Genomic DNA, 24,810 nt, shown 5'->3' on the forward strand with positions numbered 1-24,810 from the left:
GAGGCCCAGGGACTACAAATCCCAGCATTCCCTGCACCCCGTTCCTCTGTAACTTAGACTCCAGTGTGCCGCGCAGTGTGCGCAAATTCATAAACCGTCTCTGCCTTGGGGGTTTCTGAATTCGGAGACTTGAAACTAGGCGGGAAGACCCCGTTAACTCTCAGAAGAAGATGACAGCCCACAGAGAGGTAACATCTGTTTACATGGAACTCAGAAATCTCCTGCAAATCATGGTAAGACTGCAAACAACAAACAAAAACACTGATTAAACCATGCAAGATAATGTAACAAAATGACTCCTTCAAATTGTGCTTGTTTGCTGGTCTGGGGCGCTTTTTACTTGTTTTTCAGGGGTTTCTGGTGTGCTACTGCGTTGGACTGGGAGAGATATCGATTGTATACTCAGAATATCCATACCGGAAGGGATATTAAGAAAATTTGCCAATTCAACCCGTGTCGTTTTACATGTGAGGAAACTGAGGCCCAGAGAGGCTCAGAGATTGTCCACCGGCTACAGCAAGTTGGGATAGAGTTAGAATTCGGCCCTAAGTCTCCTGATCCGCAGTCTGGGCTGTTTACACCACACTAAGGTGGCGATATTTTTAGCAGCATGGCTATGTGATTATTATTCTGCTTGGTGAACTTTCCCCATCCAGGTTGAAATACCCAGAGGTTAAGTAAGCATTTATTTGGTGAATTTCCTGCAAGTGAAGGAGTGTGATGTTTATCTTCAGTCTAGGAAGGACTTGGTGTTTTGATTTGTTCTTTGTTGCTCAAGGTGACATTTAATGTGATTTCAGTTCAGGAACTAGGTAAAATTGTACTGTAAGCTAAGGTTTCCTTAGAGATCTCCTATCTCTTTTCCTAGGCCTTCCTTCCTCTGCCTGTCCCCTTTTCACCCACCAATTTTTCCTTCCATGTAATTCAACAAAAAGCCTTTTCAGGTTTCCGGTAAAGAGTGAAAGGCATTGTCACTGCCACAAGGAAGATAACCATCTAGTTAGGAAAAAAAGGAGACTCTGCTGAGATTTAAGATGGGCTTCAATAAATGTCTTAAGGGAAAGGTCATCGGAATGCCACAGGGGTGCTGTGGAAAGATTAATTCTAGCTGGCAAGACTTGATGGAGGAGGTGGCATTTGAATTTGAAGGACGGGTGGATTTTTTTTCTGCTGAAAAACTTACTCTTGAATTTTTTTGTTGTTGTTAATGAGGTATGGCATATGCAGGAAGGGCACAGGTTTTGCATATGTATACACCATCCCCCAAATCAAGATTTCTAACACCCTTGTGCCCCTCCGCAATCAGCACTGCATCCTCCCACCCCCAAAACCACTCTTCTGACTTCTATTACCACAAATTAGTTTTGTCTTGAATTTCATTTAAATGTAATCATTTAGTATGTAGAGTAAGTGGCATTTTTTGTTCAGCAGTTATTTTTGTGAGATTCATCCATGTTATATGTAACAGCCTTTTTTTAAAAATTGCTTACTAGTATTCCATTGTATGTATGTAGCAATATTTATCTATTCTGTTGATGGGTATTTAGGTTGTCAGCTATCAGCTTTTGGCTTTTATTAACAAAGCTGCAATGCTCATTCTTATAGGTTTCCTTTTTGTAGACTGCACTCATTTCTAGGAGAGGAGTAGCTGGCTTGTACAGTATGCATATGATCAGCAACATTAGATATTGCCAGTTTTCCTAAGGGTTTGTATCATTTTGCCTTCACCAGCAATGTAAAAAAATTCTAGTTGTCTTTCATCCTTGTCAAAACAGGGTCTTGTCAGTCTTTCTAATTTTAGCTATTTTGGCTAAATATGGTCTCTTATAGTTTTTTCTTACATGTCTCCGGTGTTGAACACCTTTTAATTTGCTTTTTGACCATTTGAATGTCCTCTTTTGTGAAGTGCTTGTTCAAGTCTTTTGCCCACTCTTTAGTTTGGGCTTTTTGTCTTATTTATTTGTAGTTCTTTATAAAGTTTGGGTATGGAGTTCTTGGTCTGATACAGGCTTTGCAAATATCTTTTCCAAGTCTGTGGCTTGCCTTTTCAGTTTCACACTGGTGTCTTTGGTAAACAGCAATTCTTAATGGAGTGCAATAGTTCAGTGTTTTCTTTTATGACTAGTGCCTTTTTGCATTGAGTTTAAGAAATCTTTGCCTACAGGGTTGGTAGGATTTTTTAAAATGTTTATTTACTTATTTTGAGAGAGAACGTGAGCGAGTGACAGAGCATGCGTGTGAGCTGGAGAGGGACAGAGAAAGAGGGAAAGAGAGAGAATCCCAGGCAGGCTCCACGCTGTCAGCACAGAGCCCGATGCTGGGCTCGATCCCACAGTGGTGACATCATGACCTGAACTAAAATCAAGAGTCAGACGCCTAACTGACTGAGCCACCGAGGCACGCCAGGGTTGGTAGGATTTTAACAGGCAAATATGAAAGAAGAGCATTGCAAAAAAGAAGAGAGAGCTGGGGCATCTGGGCACGCTGGCAGGGCAGAGCCTGCTTGGGATTCTCTCCCTCCCTCTCTCTCTGCCCCTGCTCGCTCTTGCTCTCGCTCTCTCTCTCTTTCAAAATAAATAAATAAAACTTTTTTAAAAAAAGAGAGAGAGCAAGTTTCAGCATAGACCCTGGTGTCAGAGGGAAGGTACACCTCTTGTGATGGGCATGGGAAGGCCTGGAGTTTGGGCTGTAGGAAGGTGGGGTGAGACAAAGCTGGAAATGTTGAGGGAAGCATACTGAGAAGGGCTTTCACTGCAGCCTTGGAGTCTGGACATTATTCTGGAGGAAGTGGAGGCACTGCCAGAATATTTATGAACTCAAACAGAACTTAGTTGTTTTCCTTCCACTGCCAAATTTGCCTCTTCTTTTCTGCAGCCCTATTCACTTAACACCACCTCCAAGACAGCTCTGTCTGGCCTACTCAGCCAGAATCCTGGGTAATATCCTCCTCCCCTATACCTGCATTCAGCTGGTCACCCAGTCCAATAGATTCTATGGTCTAAATGTCTCCAGCAACATCCCTTCTTTTTCACGCCCAACTGCCACTGCCTTTGTTCAAGACCTCACAATCTTTTATCTAGACTGTATCCCCTCAAGAGTTTCCTGGCCTCCAGCTCTTTGCATAGCCAATCCATTCCTATAGCAGCTAGTGTGATCATTCTAAAGTGGCAATCATTCACACTTCACAGGTTAAAACTCCTAAATAGTTCCCCAGTGCCCTTAAGATAAAATAAAAACTCCTTTCCGTGGCTTACCCTTTTTGTGATTTTCTTGCTCATTTTTCCATGCTCAACTCAAGCCTCATCTCTAGAACCCTGCCTCAAATCACCTCTTCCCAGAGCAGAGGCAGGAGAGCCTTATCTGTATCACTAGGGTGCCTATGGCAACTGTTTGTCATAGCCAGACAGGTCTGTCTGTCTCAGGGGCTGTGGGCTCCCCCAGGTAGGAACTTTGCTGTATTAAGGTTTTTGCTGGGTATAGTGCCTTGCATATGGTTTAGAAGACCCTTGATGACCTGACTCCGGGTCTGTAGCCCTCATTTCTCACCCCTGAACCTTGGGTTCCAGGCACTCCGTGTTTCTTTCCTGCATTAGTGTATGCTACACAGAGCAAACCTCTGTGACTATGGTCTGCCAACTTTTTGCCTTAAAATAAATTTTTTTTTTTTGCCTTTTTGCCTGGAAGATGCCTTTCTCTTCTCTAGCATACTCATAACACATTGAATTTTTTTTTTTTATAAGTAGGCTTCATGCCCAACGTGGGACTTGAACTCACCACCAGACATTGAGTGTCACATGCTGTACCTACTGAGCCAGCCAGGCGCCCCCACATTGAAGCCGTTTGAGGGCAAGAACCTTGTCTTCTCTTTTATATAAATCTTCCAGAACATAGAAATTAGAACAAGACCTCTTTTGAATAGATCAGTGAGTTGGTGCTAGGTTCCTTTGCATCTGTCTGATTTCTGCACTCTATTTCACCAAAGGCAAACAGGGCTCTTCAAGTCTTGAAAGTCTGTGGTATACACTTTAAAGGAACCAGCTTAAGTGTTCAGCTGCCTAGCATCCCTTAGCCATCTTCCGGGAGAGTTGCTGAGTGCCAAATGCAACGCAACCTCTGTCATTTTGCTCACAGAACCATTGTTGGCTCAACCCGTCTCTTGCTTATTTTAAAACGTATTCTGAAGAGGTCACGAATATGGTCATTGGCTTCCGAAGCCTGGGTTCCAAAGCAACCTTTGCTATTTACTGGCTTTTGGATTTTTAAGCTTTGTTAACTCATCTGAAAAATCGGATTACTGCTACAGGCCATAGAGTTTTGATAACTCAACAAGACAATGTACGCGCCTGGCACAATAAGCGGTAGCTGTTGTTAGACTTAATAGGTCTTTGTACCCCTGGGTAGCCGCAGTCGCCATAGGGAGCTCCTGAGGGGTAGCTCGGCCAAAGAGGTGAATTTCGGGCCCAGGATGGTGATGGCGACGGTTTGGGCCCCAGTACTGCCCTAGGCTGCGCTCCTCGGACTCCTCTCCACCCGGTTCCTGGGCTACGAGCCGCCTCTGACGGTCTCGCCCAGGCCCAGGCCGCTCGGGAGATCTGAGGCCGCCTACGCCGCGGGGGGAACGTAGTGTGGGCGGAACTCGAGTGCAGCGGCAGGAGGCTTCCGGGGGAGCCGCAAGGGCAACGGGTCGGCGGAGGCAGAAAAGCGTCGGACGCCGGGCCGATCATGGACGCTTGACAACCTGCGGACAGGCGCCGGGAGGCCGAGCCAGCGACCGAGAGGACGGAGAGGTGGCGAGGGTAGGTAGGGGCTGGCGAGAGGGCGGAGCCCGGCGCGCCAGCCTTGTCCCAGCCGTCTGGCTTAGCGCCAGCCCTCAGGAAAGCCCGCGGCCACACCGCTCCGGCCCCGCCCCGGGGAGCGCGCCCCGCGGCCCCTCACTCCGCACCCGCGGCCCTGCCTGGAGCACGCCGTCCTTCTTGAAGTCCACCCCAGCCTGCGACCCTCAGTTCCTAACCCGCGGCTGCTTTCGCTTCCCCACCCCCACAGGCTGCCTCTTTGCCCCTCTGCTGTCCATCAAAATAGCGCCCCCCCACGACGCGAATTCATCTCCCCTCCTCCTCCGCCCCTCCCACTTCACAAAAAAGCGACTCTGCGTCTTCTTACCTCTTTGCCCCTACGGGCTTTGCGCCTTAGGCCGAAATTTTTTTGAGGGACTGAAGTTTCTGTCTTTTCTCCACTCCCTCTCCACCCCAGGCCTTTCCATTCAGCCTCCACACGTGTCCGCTTGGAGGGGAGGTTTTCTTTCTTTACTCTCCTAACCATCACCTCTCTCCCGACTTCTCCCACCCTACCCCATCCCTCTCCTCTTTCCTCTTTTCTCCTCAGCAACTTTTATTCCCTTAGCACTTCACTTTTTCTGTTTCCGACGAGACGTTCTTACGTAACCCTAAGTGAGGCGACATCATTGTTTCTGTCCTACTCTGAAAGGGCTGCTGCTCTCTATGCCTGCCTCCACAGGAAAACTTAGTTTCTCTTGCACCAAACAGTTCTTGGAATTGTTCTCTTCTTTTTGTCTTAGTACCCCCAAAATGTGTCATTCTTGGAGGGGTAGTCTTTTCTTATGCAGGACTCCTGCAGTGTAGGTATGCAGTGTGTATTCACATACACCCAGCATGTAATTGGATTGTACAATTGAGGGGCCATCCTCCCTGATATCTTCAGGATTGCAGTACAGTATCTTCATTGTTTTCTCAAACCTTTTTCTTGAGATTTTGTACAAATTCTGAAGTCATATTTGGTAAAATCATATGGCAGTGGGAAGTCAAATAGAGGGATTTTCCTTATGGACTTACACAGCATGTATTTTCTGAGTTTGAATATGTTGCTTATCTTTCAGTATGATTTCCCCCCTTTTTTCTATGCTTAAATGACTTCTTTGACTTAATGAGAGGTCTTGTCTGCTTTTTGTGGCTTTCCTCATTTGTATCTGGCTGTAGGTGGGATTCCATTGATACACTGAAAGCTGTAACTGATTGCTTTTGCTTACATCTGCTGCCTCTGTGTACGGGCCAGATTCTCTCTTAACTAGAGTCTGTAAGTGAGGTGGATAAAACAGCTCCTGAGAAACTCCTGTGTGTTTCTTTGGGTCTGGTCAGGTTTAAGGGCTTAGAAGGTGCTGCTTGCTGTTGGGAGAGGGCCAGATGGGGATGAAGTGATTTTTCCTAAACGTGTTTCAAACCTTTGAGCAAGGACAAAATCCCATTAACTCTGGGTGGAACCCTGTCCATCTCACAAAGTGGCTGTAGCATATGGACTCAGGAGCTGTTTTTCTTTTTGAATTTTTAGTTATTTATTTTTGAGACACACACACACACAAACACACACACACAGAGTGCAAGTGGGGGAGGGGCAGAGAGAGAGGGAGACACAGAATCTGAAGCAGGCTCTAGGCTCCTAGCTGTCAGCACAGAGCCCAATGCGGGGCTCGAACCTACAAATCATGAGATCATGACCTGAGCCGCAGTTGGACACTCAACCGACTGAGCCACCCAGGCGCCCCTCTTTTTGAATACTATAAAATTAAAGTATTACTGATGTCTGATCTGGCATTAAATAAGCATAGACTTTGCAAAGGAGAAGGAAGAATGACTGAAACACTTTTCTTTTGGACAGATCTCAAGGCCAGAGAATGGCAGGTGAACAGAAACCATCAAGTAACCTCCTAGAACAGTTTATTTTACTAGCCAAAGGTACCAGTGGCTCAGCCCTCACTGCTCTCATAAGCCAAGTCTTGGAGGCTCCTGGAGTGTATGTCTTTGGAGAACTGCTGGAGCTGGCCAATGTGCAGGAGGTAAGAGCAGTTTCCAAACAATTTCTCTGTCTTCTTTGATCTAAACCTTCCTGTGATTCTCCAGGTTTCCAAGGAATTTCGGGGCTGAAGCTCTGTGGACCTGTGAGGTGCACTGTTGAGGGAGAGATGGGAATTTGGGGGACGGGGAGGAAAGGAGAGCAAGGATGATGTCTTGAGCTCCTTCTGGTCAATATTTTCATCTCAACTTGGGGTAAAATTAGATTGGGTTACTAATAATTTGAAAGGTAGGGGAAAAATCCATTTGAACCTGATAAATAAGAAAAGTAGAGTATAAGCACCGGCTGATATTTAACAGAGGTTGTTTCAGGCATTTGCAGGGATCAAAAACCTCTAGGGCAAATATAGACAAAGATTGGTCAGGTACATACGTACCAGAAGATGGTTGCTGTTGAATGAGCTGGGCATGAAGAAGGAATATATTGTAGAAGGAATATATTATCCTGATGAAAAGGACAATGTTATGCTAAGTTGGTATGTAAAAAAAATATGACATGAAAAGCTGGGAAGTAGTCCTTTTTGCTTTGTTTACTTTTTTTTTTTTTGATTGTCCTTAAAACTTTGGGTATCTAATTTTGGTTATTGTGCCTTAAAAATGAGAAGACTGGTGAAGAATGACCAGGTAGAACAAACAGTTGTGAAGCAACCTATACTTTTCAATCTCTGCTTCTCACTTTGGATACTTTTACATTTATTGATTGATAATTTTGTGTTGACTAATTGAAAAGTCTGGTGACATCTTTATTACTTTGGGGGTTGTGCTCAGAAGCTCTTGGAGGGCGGGTGAGCTTGCTCTTCACCATCACAACTTCCCTCTGGCTGCCTAGGATGGTGTTGGCGCTGCCAATGGCCACTGGCTCTGTGGACGGCCTGCTGGCTCTACGGATGGCCGCCGTACACAGATCTGTGTGGTGCTCCTTCTTGTGGATTGCGTGCGCCTTGCTGTGTGCACCATGCTGCTGAGGGCGGCATTCTTGTCGATGGTGGTCCACATATAGGAGGTAGTGGGTTCTTGCCGACTGGTTCTTCACTTCCTGACCACTAGGACACCTTGGCTGGCAGTTGCTGGCTCCGTGTCCACAGCCTTGTGGTGAATCAGCCCCTCGTAGGAGAGGTGTGGGCCGTCAGGCTGTGGGACTCACTGCTGCACATCTGCTGTTCCTCTTGATTGGGAAACTGGAGGGGTTCCCTGTGGCTGTCCATTGCTGATGTATGGACCTGCATCATCTTGTCTCCCTATGGCAGCCGGAGACCGAAAGAGCCGCTTTTATTTTTTAATTGTGAATTTTTATTTAATGTCAGTCTTGCTTGCTGGACTGTGAACTCAGTAAGGGTAAGGTCTCTTGTGCTCCTCATTGTTTCCTTAGCACTTAATATATAGCTTGACACACAGTTGGGTTATAGTCAAATTTTAATTTACCAGTGATGTAAAAGGAATCCTGTGAAGAAAATTTTTTTAAAGCTAGGTTGTTTTTCTTTTTTAATAGATTTTATTTTTTAGAGCAGTTTTAGATTCACAACAAAATTGAGAGGAAAGTATAGAGATTTTCAATATATCCCTGCCCTCATACATGCATAGCTTCCTCCATTACCAATATTCCCAGCCAGTGTGGAACCTATAGTGACACATTATCACCCAAACACCGTAGTTTACATTAGGGTTCACTTTTGATGTTGTACATTCTGTGGATTTGGAGAAATGTGTAATGACATGTGTCCACCGTTACAGTGTCATGCAGCGTAATTTCTCTGCCCTAAAAATCCTCTTTTTCCGCCTCTTCATCCCTCCCTCCCCTCTTAATCCCTGGCAACCATTGATCTTTCTACTGTCTTCCTAGTTTTGACTTTTCCAGAATGTCGTAGAGTTGAAATCATACAGTATGTAGCTGTTTCAGATTGGCTTCTTTTACTTAGTGATATGCACTTAAATTTCCGTGTCTTTTTATGGTTTGATAGCTCATCATTTTTTCAACAGAAGAGATGACAAAGGGGTAATATGTTCCTTCAGGTTCATGAAAAGCCTAAATGAATATGTCAAGTGGTGGTTTTGTAACTAAGGAAGATTGGCTAAGAGGAGATGGATGGAAATTAAAGTGAGACAGACATTGATTTAGGCCAGTGGGAGCAGTTTTGGAGTATCTACTCTAGAGAAAATAGTCTTTTAGGGTTAGTTTTGTAATCATCTGTCTGAAGAGTAGGGGCTAGGTTTGATGATCTCTTCCTCCTCTGATTCAGGACCTCAAGAGGTTCTTGATAACCCTGATAGGGTAGACTAGGTTATTAGGATGTGAGAGTTCTCATGCGGGTGCTGAGCAAATCACCTCTATCTCCCCACAGTTTGGTTTTTGTTTGTTTGTTTTTCTGTATGTGAGCTGGGAACACTAGTAGTTTTTCAGTGATCTGAAATTATGGATGTAGTTCTTGGAACCTTTTTTTTTTTTTTTAAGATGGTTAGGGGCGCCTTAGTGGCTCAGTTGGTTAGGTGACCGACTCTTGATTTCGGCTCAGGTCATGATCTCACGGTTTTGTGAGTTTGAGCCCCACATCAGGCTCTGTGCTGACAGTGTGGAGCCTGCTTGGGATTCTTTCTCTCCCTGTCTCTCTTCCTCCCCTGCTCGTACTTTCTCTCTCAAAATAAACTTATAAAATAAAATAAAATAAAGTAAAATAAAAAGATAGTTTATTTTCTTTTTAATTTTTTTTTAATGTTTATTTTTGAGAGAGAGAGCAAGTTGGGGAGGAACAGAGAGAATGGAGACACAGAATCTGAAGCAGGCTCCAGGTTCTGAGCTGTCATCAGTACAGAGCCCGACGCGGGGCTTGAACTCAAGAACTGAGAGATCATGACCTGAGCCAACGTCGCACACTTAACTGACTGAGCCACCCAGGTGTCCCAATAAAAAGATAGGTCAAATTAAGTAGTATTACTGTCAGTGTCCACAGAATACTCCTTGGGTACTACTTTATGGAGTTTGGTATATGGAGTTTATGGAGTAACAGGTACACATTTGTAAGTAAAAGAAACACCCCGTTAACCAACAACAGAGCAGAGCAGTTCCAGACAGATTAGTATCTCTGTTTTACTTCCACAGATGACTCTTTGCCATTTTAGTGAGGAATAAGTAATTTTAGTGAACGTTTTTATTTGAAGCTGCCTGATATTGTGGTTTCCTGTCCCGCCTGGGCTCTTGTGTTGCATTTCATGCTGTGCTAATCTTTCCTAGCGCTCCTTCTACTTGCGTGGTCCCGAACCTCGGAACCTGCCCTACACCTTGTTCAGGTTGGACTGATAGTGGCTAGTGTTGTACCCGCCAACCTGGTATGTAGACAAGGCTGCTCCACTCTTTGTTTTAATGGCAAGGAAATCCTGAGAAAACCTGCACTGCTTCCAGCACTAACTACTGTGTGTGTGTGTGTGTGTGTGTGTATGTGAGAGAGAGAGAGAGAGAGAGAGAGAGAGAGAGAGAGAGGGACAGACAGAAGTAGTTACTTGGGCATGCTGTGCAGTGCATAAAACATGTATTGTTAAGAGAGAAGAATTAAATTTAAAATTAAATTTTATTTTTTCCCAAAGAATCAGAGTTGGAAGGAACCTCAGGGACCATCTAGTGAAACGTCAACTGAGGCACACGATCATCACCCTTTGCTTGAACCCTGCAGTGACTGGTGGACGTCTGTGAACTCTTTTTTTTTTTTTTCTTCCTCAGCTTGCAGAAGGAGCTAATGCTGCATATTTGCAGTTGCTGAACCTGTTTGCCTATGGAACATACCCAGATTACATAGGTGAGTTGGTTAAGATCTTCCAAAGACTTTTCTTACTTATGTCACTCTATTTGGTTTCCAAGAAATTTCAGGGCCGAAGCTTTGTGGGCTTGTGAGGTGCACTGGTGAGCAGGAATGGGAAGTTGGGGGAGGGCGAGGGAAAGAGGGCAAGGATGGTGTCTTGGGCGCCTTCTAGTCAATATTTTTATCTCAACTTGGGGTAAAATTAGATTGGATTACTAATAATTTGAAAGATCGGGGAAAAATCCAATTGAACATGCACTCCTTGGGCTAGATGTTTCAGAATTTAGAATTTTGGGGACTCTAAAGAGGTAATATGATACACATATACCTTTTTATATAACACGCTTCAAGACGTGGACAGCACCTGTAGTCAAAACACATTCAGTTTTTCAGCTAAACAAATGGATACTTACAACAAGTAGGATTAAAAGCCTGCATCAATTCAGGTCAGCAATTGCCACCAGATGAATTTCAGCACCATGCTCAAGAAAAAAAAATCAGTTTGGATTCACCTTTTTGGAATCCAGGATTACAGATAAGGAATTGAAGGCATTTGGGATCTATCTTGCGAGGTCGTTGTGAAGGATTAACTGCATGTGTGTGTGTACACATGGTCTTTGCTGCTGCCTTTGCTGCTGTTATTATTATTATTGTTATTACTAAAATTTTTCCCAGTCTTCAAAGCTCATCTCAAATTCCATCTTTGTTTTCCTTTCCTGTACCTCCTCAATGTGATTGTACTCACTTGCTCTCTCCCTTTCTGTTTCTTTCCTTTTCTCCCCTGCCTCCCTCTCTCTCCCTTTCTGCCTCTCCTCCTCCTCCTCACTCTCTGGTTCTCTTCTGGTGGTTTGTACCTTTCTTCTAGTATTTCTGTCTTGGACTTGTAGCTGTTGAAATACTTGATTGTAAGACCGAGGACAAGTCCAAGGCCATTGAGTTGCACGAGTCTGGTGGTTATTATCCCTGGGGTTGTATAGTGCAGCAGCCCTGACAAAGCCCATCTAATTTATCCTTGACGTCTCTGAATCACTTAGGACAGTGCGTTGCACATAACAGATTCCCAGTGAAGACATGTTGAGCTTGGTTGAATGTCACAAAGGGCACAGATAGATTAAGATGATTGTCCTGTCATTTTGTGCATTCATGCCTGGCTTTTCAGGAGCACATGGTCTTTCAAAGAAGACAGGAGGTGCTCGTGGAACATTTGTCTCATGAATAAGTGCAGAGTCATGACAGTGAATCAATAGTAAGATTTCATGTGGGGAGTTGGTAAGCTTGTTCGGTAAAGAAATTCTAATTTTATTTTGTGTCTTGATTTTTGTGGTGGGTGGGGCTGAGCAGCCAACAAGGAGAGCCTGCCAGAATTGAGCACAGCTCAGCAGAACAAGCTGAAGCACCTTACCATCGTGAGCTTGGCGTCGAGAATGAAGGTACAGTCCTGAACTCCTTCCTGTCTTGCTCCTCACCCTTAGGCGGGTGTCGCACTGGCATCAGTGTGCGAGCTGCCAGCTGTGCACAGTAGTCATGTCATAAATGCATAAAATTTGCTTGGCAAAGGACAAAAGAAGAAAAGATAACAATTAGACAACTACTCACCGTTTCATTCAGGAAAAGTATGCCCAGGAGACATTGTGAATCAGCGGGTCTCAGTTCTGGCATGCTGTGGTGATTCACTCCGTGTGAGCATTTTGCTGTACTAAAGGGAGACGTAGTTTTTCAAACAGCAGGACATCTCAAGGCAGGTTAACCACTTCCATCTGTTGCTCAGTGCACAGTGAATTGTGCCAGTGCTGGAGGAAAAACTGGCTTTGTTGGACTTACTGAGACTAGGTTTTTAATATGTGGCCTTCTGGGGATTGTCAAGGTTAATTATACTGAGCTGGATTTTTGCGTTATATGCTATCTTTAGACCCTAACCTTCTGTAAGAAAACTACTTCATCATCTCTCTGAGGTCTCTGCCCCACTCAATTTAGAAAAGGCCTTGCAGCCAGCTCTCATAGCCGTTAACAAAGAAGATCCAGATTCCATTAATTTATAGTTGATTTTGGCTCCCTACCCAACCTTGGCATAACTGTCAAAGTTTTTGTAGTGCTTTGCCATCAGAAGAGGTTTGCCCTTTACATTTCCCCTTTGTGATTGACCTTGAGAGATGTAGATTTGTTCTTGCATTGCCATTTCAGTTGCTGAGATCATTTTCCCTGGTCTAGTCACAAATTTCTGATTCTCAGCCTGGCATTTCAGGTGGGATGGCTGTTTTGTTAGGAAATGAGGACCTGATCTTTCTTTTTGTCCTGATCATGGACTTCCCAAGTGTAGCAAATTTTAGGAGTAACTTTTTTTTTTCCTATTTCTGCAACCTGTCATTATAAACCCATCTATACCTTTAGTTATTAAAAATCTCCCTAGCAGTGTTTGCTGTTACTCTCTTTTTTATATACCTCTTCCTCCTGTCTGATTTTGCAGATTTGATTGCTGTGTTAATTTCCATACTAGTAGTGATGTGTCCACAAAAGTGGATATTTAGATACACAGTTGTCTTGGAGAAAGGCAAGATGTTGGTGTACCCCAGTAAGGGACTGTTGTTGGGGCACTGACATTGGTTGCAAGTCTGAGAAAACAGATGCAGTACCCACTAGCTACCTGTAGGTGGATATGTTAGCTTGCAAATGTTTTTTGCTTGTGCTTTCCTGGGCAGGCAGCCAGTTCTCTCCAGTGTCTGAAATTGTTTGGAGTTTTTTGATGATCTGGCATTTTATGTCAAGTCTGCAAGCTTCCAGAAGGTGGCAGAGTGGCACCCACCGAGTATTTCCCTTTCTTGTCTCGGACACTTTCTAAGAGTGCTTCACAACATGAAAGCTAAAGTCTGGGTGAAGTCCAGGGGTAGAGAATCTAGGAGAATGCAATCCTAGAGGCTCTGGGTCTTGTTTGGATCCTATAGGTCTCACAGGTCATTTATCCATGTCTTATTGCCATAGATGTTAATAATTACAACCAGACTGCATTTCCCAAAGCCCCGAGGCAGGTGTACACCTGCATTTTCTTTAGTGCTTGTCAGCAGTTTTTGTAAATATCACATGGCTTTATCTACAGTGTATCCCCTACTCCGTGCTGCTGAAGGACCTGGAGATGCGGAATCTCCGGGAACTGGAAGACCTCATCATTGAGGCTGTCTATACTGACATCATCCAGGGCAAGCTGGACCAGAGAAACCAGCTGCTGGAAGTGGATTTTTGCATTGGCCGTGACATCCGAAAGAAGGATATCAATAATATTGTCAAGACCTTGCATGAATGGTGAGGCTGAAAGAAGCAGGGGTGTGCCATTCGTGCCTCTGCTTGGGGAAATGTCTTCCAGTGTCAGCTGGGGCTGCCCAGGAGCTGGAGCCTTGGGACAGTAAGCCAGGGGGTTGGGCTGCATTTGTGACTAAAGCTGTGTGGCAGCAGGAGTCACTGCAGGCCTCCCAGGGCCTTGGTTGTCCTGTTGCAGTGGGGGGACTATTGAATGGTAGTCTTGGCAGCTGGAGCCTCTGAGACCTGGCTTCTGACGTGGATCCAGTGCTTTGCAAACTCAGCCTCTGAGCTTGATGAAGCTCAGGAAGTTAGTGTTGATCAGATTCCTTGGATAAGAGAACCCATGTTCGGCATCAGTAACCTTGGGCTAGTGTTGGCAAAACATTGTGAGGGATCATGAGGACAAGGAATGGGTTATTCTAAGTTGGAACACAAGATGTACACATAGACTGTTTGATAACTTCTGGTATGTAAAAAGAAGGGGGCGTTTGCATGTTCTGTATTTTATTTTGTTTTTGCATGTTTTCTATGTTAATAGGATTTGATGTTTGCAATAGCTTTGCATGTTCTAGAAGGATTTGTTATGGAGTTATTGAAATGATTTGGAGCTTACAAAGCTACATGGAACTAGTTGGAGAAGAGGTTCTAGCTGAGTTTTGAAGGTGGGCAGGGTTAGGGCGTAGTTGGAGGTCAGGAGAGCATGTCCCCAAGCAGGCATGTGGTGTTGTTGGAGATCATGAAGCAGAGCACTCAAGCTTTGTGCAAGGGGTAGGGAAATTGTCTTCTTTATTATTTTTTTGTTCATTTAAAAAAAAAATTTTTTTTAATGTTTATTTATTTATGAGAGAGAGAGAGACAGAGCACGAGCCAGAGAGGGTCAGAGAGAGAGGAAGACACAGAATCTGAAGCAGGCTCCAGGCTCTACACTGTCAGCACAGAGCCTAACATGGGGCTCGAACTCATGAACTGTGAGATCGTGACCTGAGCTGAAGTTGGATGCTTAACCAACTGAGCCACGCAGGCACCCCTGAAATTGTCTTCTTTAAAACAGACTGAAACTTTCCAGGCATGAATGGCTCAGCTTTGACTCCCCACCCCCACCCCACATTCAGAGCCCCCCAAGTTTCCCTCCTTCAGCTACTATTGGAACCCAGGGTATGTGTCGTCCACCCTTTACCCCAGGTTCTGTCCCAGGTATGACCCCAAACACCTTCCTGACACAGGCAGGAACTTTCAAAATACGGTAAAAGTCTTCAATCAGAGTAAATGGGGAAAAAAACTTAGAAAACGCCCCTTGTGTGGAAGTGCTCTAGCTGGAGTACAATCCAGGCCTCTAGCCCTACCGGTGTTGGCTCTTACTCCATCTTTGAGATGGCTGACACCGTTCTCACATCCATAGTCTGGCTTCACTGTGTTTCCACCTAGAGGTGCCATCCTAACCCCATCCCAAGATGTTTGCCAGTCCAGGTTCTTAAAGCTTATGTTAAAGCACTGAGTTAGATTTAAAATTGTTAGGTAGAACAGTACCCCAAATATGGCAGAATGTTTGCCCCTGTTGACTTTTAGGTAGAGGGCAAATGGGTATTGTACTGTTCTTTCAACTTTTTTTTTTAGGTTTTAACATTTTCAAAATAAAAAGTTGGGGAATGAAACAAGGGGGATGGCAATTAGGAAGTAACAAACTTCTGAGGAGAGGGGCAATCTTTAAAATGGGAGGCTTTTAGAAAATCATTATTTCCTTTGAGAAAAGCGGTGAATCTGTTCTTCCTGTAAGGGCTGTCCTAATCTCTTTAAGGGCACATTCTGTAAACCTTTCCCATTGGAGACAAAGGTTGTAATTCAAGCTGTGTTCTAGGAAACCATCCCACATCCTCCGTGTTTGTCTCCAGGTGCCCTGTGTTTTGTATTCAGAAACACTGGTCTTGGAAGGCGTGAAGCACAAGAGCCCTCCTTGGCAGACAGGGTGTTAAAGGAAGTCCCCATAAGGGGTTAGGGAGGGAGATTTTGGAGGCTGGTGGAGAGCTCCCAGACCTTTCTGTGGCTCAGAGCCCGTTATCTCCTTTGTAGGTGTGATGGCTGCGAAGCAGTTCTGCTGGGCATCGAGCAGCAAGTTCTGAGAGCCAACCAGTACAAGGAGAACCATAGCCGAACTCAGCAGCAGGTAGAGGCCGAGGTAAGGAAGAGAACATTTGTTACTTGCTCCAGGGTATCCCTGTTTGCTCCTTCATCTTGCGATTCTTGGCGTAGGTGAAACAGTCACCAACAGATAGGCACTGGGCTAGTGGGGTAGAGATGAGTATGACATGGTCCCTGCTTTTGATGCTCTCTATCTCCTTTCTGATTCCTGGTTACCAGAGGGTGAGCAGGCTTGGAGAGTGGAGAATGCTGTCCTTCCGCAGTACACATGCATTCTGCAGCTGTGGAGTAAAAGAAACGAGTTTGGGGATAGGTCTTCGAGATGGGTGAGAGGATGGTGGTTAGCTGGCGGGGTGGAGGAGGGGGCAGGGGCAGGGGCGCATGGAGCTTCAAGGCCCTGGTTCTGTTCTGCTTCTTAAAGCCGTGTGATAGGCTCACAGTGTCCACTTTATTCTTTTTTTTTTTTTTTTTTTTTTAGTGTCCACTTTATTCTTTAAACTATACGTGTGATAACCTTTTGACATGCATGATAAATTTCATATTGAAAAAGGAAGAAAGGGAAAACATTTGGCAGATGAGAAGCAAGTGAAGTTAAAAGTGTGTGATTGTGGTTTTAGTGACACCTGGTTGTTCCAGACACTTTTAACCTGTCCGAAAGACATAGGCTCTAGCCTTTGGATTAATGGGAGTTTGTGTGCCTGTGGCCGGGACACCTGTAGGGAGACCTCAGAATTTGGAGCCCATAAGATAAACATTTTAGCATTGAAAGTCCTTTTCTAGTGTGATGGAGCTTGAAGTGTTAATGTTATTTAATGGGTTTTATAAATCAGGTGGCCAAGAGTATGGCAGAATGGGACCCAGAGTTGTACTTAAGAAACATAAGAAATATGTAGTTGTGCTTTTCTTTCTTTCTTTCTTTCTTTCTTTCTTTCTTTCTTTCTTTCTTTCTTTCTTTCTTTCTTTCTTTCTTTCTTTTATTATTTTTGAGAGAGAGAGAGCACAGACGGAGGAGGGGCAGAGAGAGAGGGAGACACAGATCCGAAGTAGGATCCAGGCTCTGAGCTGTTAGCACATAGCATGATGTGGGTCTCGAACTCATAGACTGTGAGATCATGACCCGAGCAGAAGTCGGACCCTTAACTGACTGAGCCCCCCTCAGGCGCTCCTCTTTTTTTTTTTAAATGTAAGTTTATTTATTTATTTTGAGAGAGAGAAAGTGTGAGTGGGTGAGGGGCAGACAGAGAAGGAGAGAGAGAGAATCCCAAGCAAGCTGTGTACTGTCAGCGCAGAGCCTGACATGGGGCTTGAACCCACAAAGTGTGAGATCATGAACCTGAGCCGAAGTCGAATGCTTAACCAACTGAGCCACCCAGTCTCAGTCAGGTTTCAAAGGGGGACTCGTGGAATTTGAAGATTTCCCTTACTCTGTTATATGTATTCCTTGAAAATAAAACCTCTCTTGTCTATGTAAGACCATCTCTTTGTCACATGCCTGACCCGTAGTAGGTGCTGAAATGTTTGTTGTACTGAATATTTCTGGTACACCCTGTGTGTCGGTGGACTGCTGAACTAGACTTTTCATGAACTAGAACAAATTTATTTTGGATACACACAGCCCCCTACATGCTTGTAGGTACATACCTACCAAGTCTGTGAATTGGTTCAGTACATTAATTTTTAACCCTACTTCTAGCCATAGAAGTATGAACTACATTTAATTTAGCACTAGCCAACAACATATACAATTAGGATAGAAAGCCTGCTGTTTCTCTAATCTGTATAATTCCCCTCTTAAATATGGTGACCTCTTCTCTGAGCTGAGATTGATGTCTCAGCAAAGTAGGAAGGGCTGAGCACTCTCTCCTATCTTTGATACTTCTCTGTAAATCAAACCGTGGAAACTTGAGGTTTGGAGGTGAACCGTGCCCACCTGACTTGGGGTGGCCTGTGTGAAGCAAACCATATTGTAACCTGGTTAGTAGCTGGCTGCCCCATTGTGCCCAGACTGTTGCTCATAGTGTGGTAGGTGGTGGGCTTGGAGTGTGGTCACTAGCAAAAATGAATGATATTAATTTTAGAATTTTGAGTGGTTCAAGTTTATTTCTGTGACAAATGGCATCTGATGAAAGAAGGCACTGACTAATGTTGGGCCATGACCAATACTTGAGAACAGTGTGGGTTCCTTAAATTACAGATATTAAAACAAAAAAGAGAGGGGCGCCTGGGTGGCTAGGTAGGTGAATCGTCTGGCTCTTGATTCCGGCTCAGGTTACGATCTCACGGTTTGCAAAGATGTAGCCCGCGTCAGGATGTGCACTGGCAGCATGGAGCCTGCTTGGGATTCTCCCCCCTCTCCCCCCTGCTCTCTCCCACTCATGTGTTCTGTTTTTGTCTCAAAATAAATAAACTTTAAAAAAAAAAAAGGACCTGTGCACATGGATTTGTTGGAAAACCACAGCTGAGGTTACTCCTGCTGGCAGAGCCTGATGCTGCCACCAGGTGGCGGTGATAATTTAATTAAATTTTGAGAGAAAGAAATTTGAGAAAAATACCAAGGCCACTTCCACCACCAATTAAAACAGTCTACTGACTTAACAGTCTTTTAGAAAACCTGGAACAGACCAGTATGAGGAGAGAAGGAACATGGTCAAAACCCAGAGCCTTGTCAGTTTTCCATTCAGTAAATGCATAATTTGTGTAGGATACTTACTGATCATTCCCCAGATTAAGGCACATGGAAGGCTAGCTGTTTTTTGTTTGTTTGTTTGTTTTTATTTTGAGAGAGAGAGGGAGCGAGCGTGCACATCCAAGAATGAGCAGAGGAAGGACAGAGAGAGGGAGAGAGAGAATCCCAAGCAGGCTCCATGCTGTCAGTGCAGAGCCCGATAGGGCTCAATCCCAGGAGCCATGAGATCATGACCTGAGCCAAAATCAAAAGTCAGACGCTGAGCCACCCAGGCATCCCAGTTTGTTGACTTGAAAACAAATCTATTAAGAATGAATGTGTAATTCTGTGATATTCTGCTTGTACTTATGCTTCTGTTACCCTTAACCCAACTTTTTTTGGCATTTTTTTCAACTAAGTTGATCTTTTATTTGTCCTTAAATTAGATTGCTTGTTCTCAGAGGGAAAAACTTGATGTCCCCCCCCCCCCCCCAAATCTTATAACAGCAGCTTTTTTCTGGTGAATATTAGTTTTGAGAGCCTTCCCTATTAATGAAGTCAGTCCCATCATAAACTGCTTAGGAATCTTCTCTCCTTTCTGCTTTTCACAGAAGTGATACATATTAGTTACAATTCCAGCATACCTGGGGGAGATAGAACATTAACATTGTGAGCTATTTCCTTATCTCACAGCCAACAATCTGGAGGGGAGGTAATGATTAGTTGAAACAACACGAAACACCTTTTCATTTATATTTGATTTTTGGAATGTATCTTTCTTTATATTTGAATGTGCTTATGTCTGATGTTCTATGGAATGTCAGCGTATAGCTCTTGCTACATTCACAAAATAGGCTGTGTTCTAGGCATGTAGGTGATAAACCGTAACTTGGCAAAGTAAGCTGCTTTCCATTCTGTAGAGAATCCCAGGGGGTTAAGTTAGTGATGGATCTTGAGTCTGGCGGCTGCCAGAGTACAGGGTGCCCCTGCTTCCTCCTGGAGGTTCATTCTCACCACTCCCCACTCTCCTCATCTTTGACCTTCCCAGCTGTGACTCTGCTTCCTCTCGTCCACCTTTGCCCCACAGCCAAAAGTTTTCCTCCCCAGGAGGCTCTTCTCCCTCCTTTGGCTTGAATATTTAAGGTCTCTGATGGAGTTAGGCTGTAGTCTTGTTAGCGGGTACAGTCCCATTTGAAAGTTTCTGAGGCCCATGGTTTGTAGGGCTTGACAAACTCCAGGTCATCTGGTAAATGAGATGTGATGGCCTGCCAACTAGCTACTCAAAGAAAATTGGAAGGGGCCAGGGACATTTAGGCCAAAAAAGACAAGTCATTGGGATGTTTTCCATCACTTGAAGGGTGGCTCTGTGAAAGAGGAAGTGGACTTGTCCTGATTGTTCCACGTGGCCACAACAGGTTTAATTGGTGGACCTACCTTGGCAGCCAAAATACGCCTTGAAATAAAACAAACAAAACCTAAATATCTCTTTTACAAGATAAAAGTGGCAGGCCATCCATTTGCTTCAGATTCTTTTCTACTCTATCCCCAAGTAACTCTCCTGAACAAGAGATCCCAAAGCAGGCAGTGACGCCCTGGGAGGTGTGCCGCCTGGGGTTCGAGATGGCATGTCTTGGACTGACTGGACACAGGACGAAGCCACACTTGACTTAGGCTGCCCTGTGTCTTCAGTGTCCCAGCCCACAGCCCTCTGTTCACCCTCCTTTCAGAAAGGTTATAATGTTGATCAAGGTGACATCAGTTTAGGGCGTGGCTGTTCCTTCATCACAAAACAACAACAAAAACCAAAATAAATGATGAGCTTTAATCTAGTCAAGGCTCATTCTGCAGATGATAGATCTGCAAGAGCCTGGTGTTGGCCTCAGTCACAGCATTGTTTCGTCTCTGGGTTGAACTGCCTCCTATTCCAGCTCCTGGTAGTCTAACTGCTGAGAACTTTTGACCCCGACAATTCCCTTCTTTATAGCAAGCCAGGCCTGCTTCCCAGAAAACATGGGGGCCGTCAAACTGGGGAAACATCTTTACTTTCTCTTCTTCCTTCCAATGCTTTTCCTCCCGTTTTTCTTCCTCTCATCTGGCTGAAGGGCAAAAGCATAAAAGATCTTTTTTTTAAAATTTTTTTTTAACGTTTATTTTTGAGACAGAGACAGAGCACGAACAGGGGAGGGGCAGAGAGAGAGAGACACACAGAATCTGAAACAGGCTCCAGGCTCTGAGCTGTCAGCACAGAGCCTGACACGGGGCTCGAACTCACAGACCATGAGATCATGACCTGAGCCGAAGTCGGACGCTTAACCGACCAAGCCACCCAGGCGCCCCATAAAGATCTTTCAGAACAGCTGTTGGGGAATGTGTATATAAACAGACACAGGAGGACACAGTTGGTAGAAGTACAGGGTGGTGCAATCAGTTTCCACAAGATAACGATAGTTGTTAAAATGTAAAATATGCCAACCCTTTGATCTGGAAAGCTCACTTCTAGGAATATGCCCTCCAGAGCTGGTCACACAAGTACGAACAGGTAAACATAGGAGACTGTTCATAGCAGCGCTATACCTAAGTGCAAAGCAAACTGGGAACTAATTTAAAAATTGTAGCACATTCGTTATAACAATACGCAGATGTTACCAAGGACATGTATTCCGATGTGGAAAATGTTCAGAAGTTGCTTAAATATTTTTGAGCCCTCCTTTGTTAAGTGAAGAAAGGTATGCTGAAACCTAGTGTAATCTTGTCTGTCAGTCCTTTTGCTGTGTTTTCGTCATTTGTCACTTGGTTGGCTAAATTTCATCCACTAGTTGTTTATTCCAGAAGGCTCATGGAGCTGTATTCCCAGAGTTCCTATGAAAGTATTTTTAGTTTCATACATGAGCCAGTGGTGAGCTGACTATTGCATTCTTGGGACCTCCTTTTTGTTTCTAAGGCCGTTTTAACCTGGTGTGTTGTACCTCTTTGTCAGATGGTCCACTTCCACTGGCTTATCCTCTCTCATTGTCTTTTTTAAGTTTGTTTATTTGGAGAGAGCGAGTGAGCAGGGGGAGGGGCAGAAAGACAGGAGAGAGAGAATGCCAAGCAGGCTCCATGCTGTCCACATGATCATGACCTGAGCCAAAATCAAGAGTCGGATGCTTAACTGAGTGAGCTGCCCAGGCGCCCCGTATTCCCTCTTTTCAACCAAGAAAGTGTTAGTTCCTTTTTTTGCGTGATTCATTTCCACGTATCTTCTATGAGTGGCCCCTGCTTGTTTCTCCTCATCTGGGTTTCTGAAGGTAATCTCAGATTTTCTTGCAGAGGATTCTGGTTTCTTCCCTGGGTGGCCCCCAGTACAATGAGAACAGGTTTCAGTGAGTTTCTGGCACTTAGAGGCTGAGCACCTTAATCCTGTGTCTCCCTCCAGGTTACCAACATTAAGAAGACACTCAAAGCCACCGCCTCCTCCTCGGCTCAGGAGATGGAGCAGCAGTTGGCTGAACGGGAGTGTCCCCCTCATGCTGAGCAGAGGCAGCCCACCAAGAAGATGTCCAAAGTGAAAGGTCTGGTCTCCAGCCGCCACTAGGGCCGGCTGGGGCAGCTGGCACTCACCAGGCCTGGGTCAGGTGGGGAGGGGACACCAAGGGCCTATTTCCTCCCCTCTCTACCTTCAGTGAGTTCCAGACCTGCCCGTCCCCTCACCAGCGCCTCCCACCCTGTTGGTACTGTTCCAGAAGAACCGTTAATCCTTCCCTCACCCACTCCCTCCTCCCCCAGTTCCTTCAGACTCAGGGGCTCCACTGATGCCATCCCAACAGGGTCAGACACTGCCCAGCTTTCCTCCAGGAGGTTCTCGTCTCTGTGTAAGGGCTTGTCTCCCTCCCAGTTTTTCTTTTGCTCCATGTCATTTTGTCAGGCTGGTCATAAGCCGGAGGCAGCTTTAGCCGGCCCACAGGGATGACTGCGGAGGAGGCCCCTCTGCGTGAGGAGGGGGGTGTGCCTTCTCCAGCCCATGTACCACAGCTCCCACACTGGTGCAGGTGATCTCTAGCCAGGTATCAAATGCTTTGTTTCCCCTCTCCTGCCTTATCCCTTGTTGGCAGCTCCGATCAGGCCACGGAGGGATGTGATGCTGGGCTATGTTTACTAAACCTGCGGGTTTTCAGCCTCTTAAGCCCAGCTCCAATCTCTCATCCATTGGGAGCACTAACCTCTGGAATCTGAGCACCAGTGGAGGGCGCTGTGGGTCTGCTGGGTGGCAGAAGTTTCTTCCGGGTTGGTGTTCTCTGCTGGCCGCGCTTCCTGCTGCCCCTGACCACTCAGACTGGTTTTCGGTGCGAAGGCCCCAGCTGCCACCCGGGACTGTCTGCCGACACTTGGCCCTCCCGAGATCTTTAATCCCTCCCGGCTGTGTCCGTGCTGGGGATGGCAGTGCCCAGGCCCCTCTGTCTGGTGAAGGACCTGTTGCTGCTTCTGTTTCTCTCTTTCTGCCCCTCCTTGGCTGATGACCCAGAGCCCTCTGATGACGGCATTCTCCTGGCAAGAGAAAAGGACTTGACTGGCCTTTCTGAACTTGACTGTTTCAGGTTATATTTTAATTTTTTTTTTTTTTTTTGTACAGGTTCTGATTCTAATACATTTCAACATGCTTTTTTTCCCCTTCGTGTCAATATTTGTTACAGACTAATCGCCGGGGATTTTTTCACCTGGTTGGAGGGTGGCATGTGTGTATGTGTGCGTGTGTTGTAGTTGTTGTTGTTGTTTTTAAAGGGGAGGTGGTGGTCCTGGACTGACTTACTCAAGTTCATTGAGAGTAAAAGCACATTTTAGAACAAAAAATAAAAGTGTAGATTTAACGTATGTGACTGTGGAGTGCGGGGTTGCATGGCTGGTGGATCTTGAGGGTCTGGAATTAGGGTGGTTCAGGGAAAATGTGACACTGTTTCAGTACCATGGTGAAAAAATGGGTTTCTCCTTTTTCCAAACTGTCCAGCAGGTGTTGACTGTTGGATTGAATGTCAGCGAAGTATTCTCGTTTCCCTTTTCAGCTGGTCTGTGTGCCCACCTAACCTTGTGCCCGACTGGAGAGTTTAATTCTCAAAGTATGTTCCATGAAACCCCTGACAGATGCTCTGTGGAAAAGGGGTTCTGTTATTAAATAAATACGACACATCCTCTATCCCACATCCACACTGGAAATTCATTTTTAAGGTCTCAGAAGAGGCCTGAGTGAGGAAACCTATTCCCACGTTGATCTCTCCAAATTCTTGGTAATAGCTAGTGGAACACATTTTGAGGAAATCTTTGGAAACATTATCTGTTTCTCAGAAACACCTTCCAGCCTCTTAGGTTTTTACAGATATTCTTTCAATACCTGAAACAGGCACTGTCGTCTTGGCAGGTGGTCTTTCATCCTTATCTTTCCCACTGGCAAGTAGACCAGGAAGCTGGCTTGACTTGTGTGAAATGTTTGCCCCAGGGCCCTAAGGAGCTCTAGGTTCATCTTCACAAGTCTGCTGTTTGCTTACTTAAAGATGGTAACAGCAGCACTTAGAACACATTTGTCAAGTGCTCTGTAAAGTGTCTCCATGTACAATAAGCCATTGAATACTTTCCACTCAGTCTCCTCCGGCCGGTAAAGGGTAAGTAAGTAAGTGTTACCACAGTCATCTTCACTTTCCATATGAGAAAATGGCGACTCAGAGACTCGAAGTACCCTGATGTAAGTGGCAGACAGACTCCTAGATCTGAGTCGTACATCCCGCCATCTTCTCTCTGGTACATTCTAATTTAGCGTCTGCTCCCCAGTGCTTGTGTCAGCAGCACATGTACTAAAATTTGTCCGCTCCCCAGACAGACCCTTGGCATCCTTTTCCTCCTTGTTCCTCCGAGGGCTCATCTTGTTTTAAGTGACACCCCACACACCACAGCCTCTGCTTCCCAAACCCACTTAGCCACTTTGCAAGGACACAGAGAGGATGGTGGTGGGTCTTCAGGCATGGTGGGAAGAGCTAGGATGTTCACTGCTCTGTTGGGTTTCCCACTTGCCATGCTGTGAAGGCTTGGGCTTTGGACTGAA

The 24,810-nt window shown here is 45.2% G+C and overlaps 1 protein-coding gene across 3 annotated transcripts; it reads left to right on the top strand.

The window, feature by feature from the left end:
• Positions 1-17: 17 nt before the first annotated feature.
• On the top strand, positions 18-23,591 carry COPS7B (COP9 signalosome subunit 7B). 3 transcript variants are annotated; one of them, XM_043578164.1, is made up of 7 exons: positions 18-233; positions 6,670-6,847; positions 10,573-10,648; positions 11,993-12,081; positions 13,743-13,945; positions 16,010-16,115; positions 22,159-23,591. In XM_043578164.1, exons 2-7 carry the CDS (start codon positions 6,686-6,688, stop codon positions 22,315-22,317), a joined length of 795 nt encoding a protein of 264 aa, XP_043434099.1. In that variant the 5' UTR covers positions 18-233; positions 6,670-6,685; the 3' UTR covers positions 22,318-23,591. The 3 variants fall into 3 exon arrangements, with proteins under 3 accessions (XP_043434099.1, XP_043434100.1, XP_043434098.1); XM_043578163.1 differs by lacking the exon at positions 18-233 and adding an exon at positions 4,407-4,796; XM_043578165.1 differs by lacking the exon at positions 6,670-6,847 and having other exon boundaries at positions 19-233.
• The last annotated feature ends 1,219 nt before the right edge of the window (positions 23,592-24,810 follow it).

The sequence above is a fragment of the Prionailurus bengalensis genome, chromosome C1 (assembly GCF_016509475.1).
Source record: "Prionailurus bengalensis isolate Pbe53 chromosome C1, Fcat_Pben_1.1_paternal_pri, whole genome shotgun sequence".
NCBI classification, from domain to species: Eukaryota; Metazoa; Chordata; class Mammalia; order Carnivora; family Felidae; genus Prionailurus; species Prionailurus bengalensis.